Source organism: Prionailurus bengalensis, chromosome A1 (assembly GCF_016509475.1).
Source record: "Prionailurus bengalensis isolate Pbe53 chromosome A1, Fcat_Pben_1.1_paternal_pri, whole genome shotgun sequence".
In the NCBI taxonomy this organism is placed as follows: domain Eukaryota; kingdom Metazoa; phylum Chordata; class Mammalia; order Carnivora; family Felidae; genus Prionailurus; species Prionailurus bengalensis.
In genome coordinates, this window is record NC_057343.1 from 78,822,721 (window position 1) to 78,832,940 (window position 10,220).

General features: G+C 43.7%; 1 protein-coding gene across 1 annotated transcript in view; it reads left to right on the forward strand.

Annotated features, from left to right (window-relative positions):
• The window catches only part of TNFSF13B (TNF superfamily member 13b), a 33,308-nt gene extending 24,944 nt beyond the window's left edge, over nt 1-8,364 (forward strand). Inside the window, exons 4-6 of the mRNA XM_043582897.1 lie at nt 4,116-4,228; nt 4,314-4,464; nt 7,760-8,364. Coding sequence (XP_043438832.1) covers nt 4,116-4,228; nt 4,314-4,464; nt 7,760-7,872 — 377 coding nt within the window. The 3' untranslated portion in view covers nt 7,873-8,364. The remainder of the gene's footprint in view (nt 1-4,115; nt 4,229-4,313; nt 4,465-7,759) is intronic.
• Nucleotides 8,365-10,220: the final 1,856 nt, after the last annotated feature.

The window sequence follows — 10,220 nt, forward strand, 5'->3', positions numbered from 1 at the left end:
CGTACAGCTCTGCCCCTCGGCCCTGCCCGGCTGCATTTGTTTTCTCCTGATTTGCCTTGCTCCACCTCAGCTATGGAACCAAGCCTACGATAACTATGGATTTCCAGGCCACACTATACTTGCTTTATACAAAAAAATCACGATGTCTTGAATTGGTTTACTTTCTCTTTTTAAAAATGTGTTATCAATATTTTATCCCTTAAAACTATTTCCGGCAGCTGTACGATAATAACATTTAAAAATCAAGAGAAGTCACCAATGTAGCAGCTCTGATCGACAGCTGCTGTCTGAGCATCTATTTCCAGCTGTTGAAGGAGGTAACACTGGGGGTACGAATGTTTGCAAGGAAACGTCCAATTGATAAAATAGAATAAAAACCAAATATTAATGAAATATGTCTGATTCTTCTATAAAATGTTGTCAACCTAAAATTTATGTATTTGTTATATGTCAGAACAGGAAAGATCTACCCTTTTAAGAGCAAACACTTTCAAGTGCACGCGTAAATTATTTTCACAAACTAATACTGGCATTCTTTTTATTGAATTTCGCAGGTCGTTGCACACATTAATTTTCTTAAGTTTTCAAAAACAGATCAGTACATCAAGTATGTACAGCTGAGTAGAGGTGGGAAGTTCAGCCTTTTTATACACCACAGCACATCTGTATTTTAGCTGTGGACTAGCAAAGATAAAATAAGCAGTAATACTCTTGGAGTGTACTTCCGAATTTTCAAATACTGACTATAAGTAGTAATGCATTCTGGTTTACAAAAGCATCCTACAGGGGGCGCCTGGGTGGCGCAGTCGGTTAAGCGTCCGACTTCAGCCAGGTCACGATCTCGCGGTCCGTGAGTTCGAGCCCCACGTCGGGCTCTGGGCTGATGGCTGGGAGCCTGGAGCCTGTTTCCGATTCTGTGTCTCCCTCTCTCTCTGCCCCTCCCCCGTTCATGCTCTGTCTCTCTCTGTCCCAAAAATAAATAAACGTTGAAAAAAAAAATTAAAAAAAAAAAAAACATCCTACAGGGGCGCCTGGGTGGCTCAGTCGGTTAAGCGTCCGACTGCGGCTCAGGTCATGATCTCGTGGTTCATGGGTTCGAGCCCTGCGTCTGGGCTCTGTGCTGACAGCTCAGAGCTTAGAGCCTGCCCTGGATTCTGTGTCTCCCTCACTCTCTGCTCCTCCCCCACTTGTGCTTTGTCTCTCTCGGTCTCTCAAAAATAAATAAATGTTAAAAAAAAAACGAAAAAAAAAAAGAAAAGCATCCTACAGAATAGGCACTTTGTGTGTATTTTTTCATTAGCATTTCTCTGTAGTCTAATTTGCATGTGAAAAATCTAAGCACGTTTTAATATGTAGAAACACCTTATAATATTTATGCTTAAGTTTATAATTACTTTTAATTTACTGTTTCATCTGTTTGCTTAAAGGATTCGACACTCATTCGGTAGCACGTATTCACTGAGTGCATATACTGTGCTGGGCTGTATTCTCGGCATTTGGCCTTAGGGAGTAGAATTCGTGTGCGCGCGTGTGCGTGTATGTGTGTGTGTGTGCTGTGTGTGTGTGCAGTGGGGGAGAAATGCAGACAGTACATTAAAACAGGTAACCATGCACTGACTCTCTTTAATGAGAACATTCCCAGCAAGATAGGATGAAATGCCAAAAGAAAATGCCGAGAGGACGTAAGAATATATACCCAGTAACTATTTGTTTTTCTTTCTTTGCTGACAATACAGTGGCGGAATTGGGTAAAAAGCACCTCACTGATTTTATAGATATAAGTATGGTGTAAAGAAATAGAAAATCAATCTACGACATTGAAAAAAAAATGTTTAGTAAGTAAACATCTCTAGCCAGTTTTAGAACTCTGTGTGTTACTTTAGTTCACGAGTGATGTCGCATTTCACACGGTTTCAGTAACTAGCTCACAAAATGCTTTTAAAGTAAATAAACAAATACGTAAATAACAGAATGCTTTTAAAAAACAATCGGATGCTTGCGGGTAGTTGCAGAGAACGCCCTGCCATTTTGAATTAGCTTATGTTTAAAGTTGAATTAGTTAATTCAGTAAATATTTGCTGCATGTCTGCTGGAGGCCAGGCATGGTGTCAGGCCCTGGGCAAATAGCAGAGAACCAAACATAAACAGTGTCTGAACCCAGAGAAGTCGGGATCCGAGATGTGTACTGTTTTGAAGGGAAAAGACGCCTTTCTTTGGTCAGAGCATCTCGTGGGTCTTGGAACCCACGAGAGCAGCCGCCTTCAGTAAGAACAACCAGGATGATTAATTCTTCCTCGTATTTTCAGCTCTCTGTCTTTGAAAGTGCCTTGGGTACATGATCTCGTTTAAACAAATGTGGAACTACCTTATTGTCATCTCGTCACTGAAATGATGCAGTATCAAAACGGGACGATGGGTTTGTCTCTGTGACTTGTAACTGGGGAGATCTTTTATCCAGGGACTGTCACCATCCAGAGTGGCACTGGTGGGTTTTACTGAAGTAAAGCTTCCTCACAGACCTTGGGAACAGCAAAGCGAGGTGGTGAGGGGGTCTGCCGGATACTGTGGGGGCATTGGCTCCCCTGGGGGACTGAGATTACACGAGAGGAGGGACAAGGGCACCTGTCTCTCCTCTCTGGCTCTCCCTCCCAGCGCCCGCCCTGCACCTGTGGGCATGTCAACTGGGAGAGCTGCCTTAGGGAACTGAACTCAGGTTCAAGGGGTAGTTTGCTTTGTGTGATCACCTCGGGTCCTTTCCTCCTCCAAACATTCAGAAAATGCGTAGTTTTCGTTTTATATTTTTCCCTCAAGAATCCCATTTGGAAAAAGTTCAGATGTGACGGGTTGGCCTTCGGGGAGCTCGCTGAAGTGGGTGCACGTACTCAGCAGTTGTGTTTACGAATGTGAAAGCGTTACCAGCTGCTGCGTCCTACCGTGCAGCCCCTTTCAGAAATCCCCAGGGAACATTTTCTTTAAACTCAGTCTAGGACAAGTTGTTTTTTTCTTGAGCTTCTGGCATATTGTCCCATGGACTCTGAATTTGATTATTGTTTCCCTTTTTGCTACACCGAGGTGAAGCTTGGGGACACGTGTGGTCCAACATGACCAATCATATGGGAACACTTTTTATACTATTTTAGACCACCACAGTTTCATTTTATTATTCTCTCTGTATGTTACCATTTCCCTCATCTTCTTTTCAATTATTTTATGCTATTTTGCTTCTACCCTCCCCCCCCCCCCAACCCCACAGTTCTTAATCTGGCCTCAGGGTTCGCCGTTTACTCCAATCTTTACATGACGGTGAGAAACCCAGTGACTTCACACTGTGGATTCACAGGAGAGGAGCCTTTATACCCTCCTCAAGGGCGTCTGTCCCGAAGCACCATGTTCTGGCACAGAGATCGGGTCCCCTCCTGCCGACCCATTTTCTGTAGCTGCTGGCTGCTGTCTGCACCCTTCCTGGGGTTCTTCCACACCGCAGCTCCCCTGTCACTCCCCAGGGAAGCCTGAGGGGTCCTGGAGGAGAATTCATGTGCTGAGCACAAACCACTTTACTTGAATATTACAGAGGGACATTGCCAAGTTCCTTGACCATGTCCTAGGAAAGGCTATGTCTTGGCAACTTCCCACGCTCTCTGGAAGCTCTCTTCTGTTGCCCAGTGCGCTGGGGAGGGGGCTTCTCCCCTGATGCCCTTCCCTAAATTCTCCCCCTGCTAGCCCCCTCCTCTCTGGGAAGCAAGGAAAAACCAGAAAACTTGTGTAAGTGTGTTATTCAGAGACATTTGGCCCATTTTTTTTTTCTTTTGCCTCCAACTCTGCCATGCAGACTGGGCTCCGTGATGAAAATTGCTGCAATACACAAGAACAAAAGAAAACGCAGAACATTCTTATGAAGTGTTTGCCCTCAGGTTCCTGTCTCCGATGGTTGTCCAGGTTAATGTGCCAACCACAGCTGAAAAACCAGCAGAGCGCCCTGATTTGTTTTCTTTTCCTCTTTTTTTGTCTTTTTTTTTTTCTTGAAGATGAAATTCAGTTCTAAGTTTCAGACTCGGTTTAGCAACTAAGTGGAGGTGAAAAACTGCTTTCCTCACAAGTTACTCTCTCCATCGTAGGAGCCTACACGTTCGTTCCGTGGCTGCTCAGCTTTAAAAGAGGAAGGGCCCTGGAAGAAAAGGAAAATAAAATCCTGGTGAAAGAAACCGGTTACTTCTTTATATACGGGCAGGTAGGTTCAACGCCCCACCTGTGCCACCGCCCAGTGCCTCCTTTTTGTGCTCGCTTCTGATAGAGTTCTTTGGTTTGTTCCTCAGGTTTTATACACGGATAACACCTTTGCTATGGGACACCTAATACAGAGGAAAAAAGTCCACGTCTTTGGGGACGAACTGAGTCTGGTGAATTTGTTCCGATGTATTCAAAATATGCCTGAAACACTACCCAATAATTCCTGTTATTCCGCTGGTAAATAACAGTTCTGTATAAATAGACAGAAAGACACTCCTTGATATGCTGTGCGTTTTTTCTCCTCTTGAATGATGAGCTGGTTCCTTTTAGTCGAAACAGAAAAAATCGTTACTAAGAGTTCTATCCCGTTTCTATACATGGAGAGAGGGCACGAACTCAGAGCTGTCGACACTGAGAGCAATTCTAAACTGCGTTTTCTTCAGCAGGTAAAACTGTATCATAACGACAGCAGTGATAATAGAACGAGAACGGTCACCACGTGCCCGGCGACCTTGTCTGTCCCTTACCTGTGCTCCTTCACAGGATCCGCCCTGTTCAAGGGAGGCGGAATCCAGACACAGGGAGGCAGCACACGGTGTCCTAGCTTGCAGAGTTTCTAAGTTCCAGAACTTGGCATAAACCACCCGGTGTGACCCCAGATTGGGAGCTCCCAAAGCTTTTCTTTTTTCTTTTTTTTTTTTTCTTTTTTTAAGGGCTGCTAGAGAATGCCCTGGCCAGCTTGAGGGTCTGGTCAAGTTGCACAGTGGCTTTCTCTCAGCCTCATACAGGTGACCTCTGGTGGAAAGGGACGGCAGACGGATGGCTGTGGGATGTGAACATGTAGGCGCAAGGCTGCTGCAGCCCAGGGGCCCTGAAGACGCAGAGAGAAAAGAGGAAGGGTGGAATTTGTTCGTGTCAGGCCTTTGGGCTGTATTTGCCTACATAGTCTTTATTTCGTGGTGGGGGTGAATTCATCAAAGCTGGTGTTGGGCGGGTGGGGGGAGCCCATATTTGCCTTAAACACGTTGATTCCTCCCTGGTGGTTTTGACAAATCCAATGGAGAACCCTGAGGAATGTCTTCAGCTCCAGACTGTTCCCGTGAAAAGACAGCGTGAAACACAGGCCCGGGGACTGGCCATGCTATTTGTGGTTTTTTTTTAATTTTTTTTTTTAACATTTATTTATTTTTGAGACAGAGAGAGACAGAGTGTGAACAGGGGAGGGGCAGAGAGAGAGGGAGACACAGAATCTGAAACAGGCTCCAGGCTCTGAGCTGTCAGCACAGAGCCCGACACGGGGCTCGAACTCACGGGCCGTGAGATCATGACCTGAGCTGAAGTCGGACGCTTAGCTGACCCAGCCACCCGGGCGCTCCTGGCCACGCTATTTGAAGCACTAACTCGCAAAGCTGTCTGCCGACAAGTGCACAAGAAGCCAATTGGGAAGGAAGGAACATAGTTCATAAAAACGGAGACGATTGTCATTCTGGATCCACTGCCTTAAATAGCTGTTACGGGATGACGAGGAAGTGTGTTAAATTGAAACTCCCTCATTTTCATAAAGAAAAGCTCCCCTGTGCCCAGCGATGACCAGTGTCCTGCTGTTGCAGGATCCTTGGAAATGGCGAGGCCGCCCCCCATCTGTGCTGTTCACATGCAGCAGTAATTACGGCTTCGCGAGCTGCCTGTGGAGGCTTTCTGGTCATCTGCCCCTCCGCGTTCATGGTCTCGGCCACACTTCCTAGCTGCCCGCTTTTTAAGAGTAGTTAACTGGGCCGTAAAGCTGAGTCTCAATGCCTGTGGCGTAGTATCATCCATGAGAACCGTTCTCTAGGACACCTCAGGTTTGCAATTTTAATCTGCTCTGGGGCAAATCTGTTTAAAACCATTAAAAACCACAGATTTGTATCTGAGTGCGTGAAGCGCTTCCATACAGAATACCCTGGAAAAAATGTAGGTGGTCCATGTGAGGAGCCCAGCAGAAGACCAGGTGCCTCTTTTACACACTTACTATCTCATGAACAAACTGAGTGTGTCTGTTGTAGAAGGTACAGCTGATAGCTATAATCTGGAAGACTCGAAATAGCCAATAACTCAGCATTAGAATTTTAAACAGAACCTACTTGAAAATAGTTCACACTGACTTTATTTTGAGAGTTAGCATTACTTAATGCTCTGTGATCAATAGCCTTTTCGAAATACTAGATTATCTTCAGTCTTTATAACAACTGATTTCTTCAACAAATAAATTCCAATCTATTTTTTTTTCTTTCTACTATTTAATGTAGTCATCAAATGCCTTGCTAATCCTGAAAAGTGTACAATTACCTTTCACAGTACCTGAAACTATGTTCTTTTGTTTGTTGTCTGTCTTAGCCCATTACAAAAACAAACAAACAAACAGACAGACACCCAAGATCCTTGGAGACAGAATCTTTTGTAATTCTGATCACAGCTCTTGTGTGTCTTGAAAGGTGCCTGGCACATCATTAAGTATTCAGTAAATAAACACTGTCGCTGAGGAGATCTGGGTGCTTTGGGTTTGATGATGGATGTTAACATATGTAACATAGTTCCTATAATACATTTTCACTGCATATTCACGAAAACGCAACTACCTTTTAAATTATTGGTTGAAAGTATTATCAGTTTTGATATTATTTTCTTTGTTGGTTTCTTTGGTTTTTCTCCTCCTTCCTTTTCCCTCCTATTTTCCTTTTAACATGGGTTCCGTATTGGGGTCCGCATCGTTGTGCTTACTGAGTGTAGCTCCCAGTTGTGTTTTGTATTCCTGAATCACAGGACACATCACTGTAAACTAGGCACACACAGATTTATCGATCAGTTTTGAGAAGCTAAGTACTTTCGTGCTTTTGGTTATAAAGTCAGATATGGTCATTTAAGGAAACATGAAATACAGAAGGCTGTAAAAAATAATGCAAATGAGTCCTAATCCTATGGTCTGGACTGAAGAGAAAACTATGTTAGCATATAGGCTTTGCTAATGAGTGGTGTTTTGTTTTTTATTTTTAACAATGTGTGCATTTTATGTGCACATTTAAGTGTGTACGTGCAGCATACCCACACTGTATGGTGTGTGTCGTTTTTTTCTATCTCTATTTTGTGTTTTTGCTTAACGTTATTATAAATAGTCTTCTTTGTCAATACAAGGAAGCAAAACCACTTTTAACCATATACTATCCCATCAAGACGACATGCTATGATTACTTAACTTTTTTTCTTACCACCAGACATTGGTTTCCGTTCAGCGTCTCCATTTTATCGACAGTAGGTGGTAAACACAGTGATATCTGTTGTCATTCTTTCTGCTCATTTGCTTTAGCCGTTTCTGTTTTCCGCCTGGTGGAATGGTGTAACGGGTTCAGACGTCTACCGGTGTGATTTGAGGTGTGCATGCGGACGTTAGCATTTTCCCAACATGACATAGTTTTATTTAATACGCGTCGTCCCCCCCCCCCCCCCCCCCGCATCGTACAACCACTTAAAGTCCCTGTAAATCACTGTTTTCCAGGCATCGCAAAGCTGGAAGAAGGAGATGAACTCCAACTGGCAATACCGCGGGAAGACGCTAAAATATCGCAAGATGGAGATGGCACGTTTTTTGGAGCATTGAAACTTCTGTGACCTACTTCTACCTTGTTCGCGGCGAGTTCCTTCCTTTCTCTGTGCCTCTAAGGAGAGAACACTTCACTGGAAATGCCAGAGGAAGAAAACCAGGAGTTACCGAACTCTTTTCGGTGAGCTATTTGTTTTGATTTGCTGAACCTAGAGCAAAACAGGAAATTGAACAGACAGCCGCAGCCCAGGGGTGTCATGTGAATTACAAGAACTAGAACCCGTTTGAGGAAAGATAGAAGTAGCCCTCTCCCTATAAAAGCCACGTTGAGCAACTTAGGCATCGCGGCTTGGCTGGTAGCAAACACAGGTTTCCGAGGGGCGATAATCCTATTTCTTCCTAAACGGCATTCCGTTGTGCGCCGGGGAACAAGTGCCCATGTCTGCAGGACCTTAATTGAGACATTTTGGGAAATCTCAGGATTCATCCCCTCTATGTTAAATATGCCCCCCCCCCCCCACCTCTTCCAGTTAACGTTGTAGGAAGTAAGAAAAAAAAAAAAACCTTACAGAAATCTTGCGTTCAACACTTAAAAAAGTAATTAAACAAAGCTTCCATTTAAGTGTATTATACGGTTGGACTTAAAATAAAATACAAGCACTATTTAAAGGTTTTTGGTTTATTTCAAGTTTGCAATTTTCGTCTGTAATATTCCGTATCACCTGATGGAACACCAGATAACACTTACCACGTATTTTTCCTAGCTTATTCAGTTACTTCAGAAACTTTTCCTGTAGGGTCATTCCAATTCTCATGCACATAAGCATTCAGCGAAAAAATACCTATAATTATTCTGTAAAAATAAATCTCCAGTAGAAGTTAATGAGTACGTTTATAATAATGGAATGTATCTTCTCTTGATCTGTTCTTTTTTGTCAACTGCTGCTGGTATCCCAGCCTTTCAAAAGAGCACTCATGTTATTAGCTTTACGGAAGTCGAGGCTTCACTAAGGTTCTTGGCATCCTGAAGGATGTTACGTGCCGTGTGCTTGTTAAACGGATCCTGATACGCTGGGGACGCTATCCTTATTTTTGTCTAATAGGGAATCACGTGTGTGGATGCCGGCATAGCCATTTTTATAACGTCAGTCTCCCTTGTTTTGCTTGTCTTTTTAAAAATGTCACTGGTGTAAAGAGTTTACTTCATTCAACAATGTCCTTCTCTAGCTTAAACAGTAAATGCAAGAATAGACCCGGGGCTACAATAATTCACTCCAGTCTACACCGAAGTGTTGTTAACAATGTGCTTTTCAAGACAACCCAAAGAAGGATTTGTATTTTGTGTTCAAGATTAAACTTTCTTTAGAACTCTGATTTCCACGATTTTGGCTTTTTGGTTAAAGTCAAATATATTTTGCAACGTATTTTGTTTTACAAAAGTATAATTAAACAGTATAGGCAGAGCAAGAGTCCTGATCGAGGAGGTGAGTCATTTTCCTAGTGTTGCTGCTAACGTGAGTCACCAAATAAAAATCTTCAGTGCCTTCTGCCTGGCTTTTTTATTGGGTTTGGCTGACACTACCCCTCTTTTGGTTTGCCCCCATATAACTAAATGTCATTTTAAAAATTCAGGCAATGGAGTGCCTGAGTGGCTCAGTGGGATGAGCATCACGCTTCAGCTCAGGTCATGATCTCACCGTTCCCAAGTTCGAGCTCCGCGTCGGGCTCTGTGCTGACAGCTCAGAGCCTGGAGCCTGCTTCCGATTCTGTGTCTCCCTCTCCCTCTGCCCCTCCCCTGCTTGTGCTCTGTCTCTGTCTCTCTCTCTCAAAAATAAATAAACATTTAAAAAATATGTTAAAACAAGTATTTGAAACTATGAATATTTTACATATTTCAAACAGGATTTGTTCACATCAATACTATATATATAAAGATCTACACTGAGTATTTCTTGGAGCATATGGTTAAAGAAGGCCATGCTACGGATCCACAGGCTTGCACACCAAGCTACTGTGATCGACAGCTGGCCGCCTTGTTCTTCTTTGATGCCTTAGCATCATTTATCAGCAGGTGCAGAATTCAGCCACATAGACTATACTTACAGTTTAAACCAGCATTGCAATGTGAATCCTGTCTTCCTCGAGTGTGAAACTGTGCAGAAAGTGAGACTGGTTCAGGGAGTGTATTTAGCAATGAGGACGTGGGTCGGAGGTGAGGTGACGTGGTGCGGGGGGTGGGGGGGGCTTCCCAGTGCAACGCACCGGTGGCCCCGCTTCCCTCTTTTCTATCTTGCCCCCAGTTGACTTTAGGAAAAATGAGGTTACCCTAGGACTTCCTGTGACAGCGCTTGCAAGGTTAAGTGTGTGGGCCCAACCAGACTCTCTGGTCTTAAATGCGAAGTCAGGATCGGGCTAG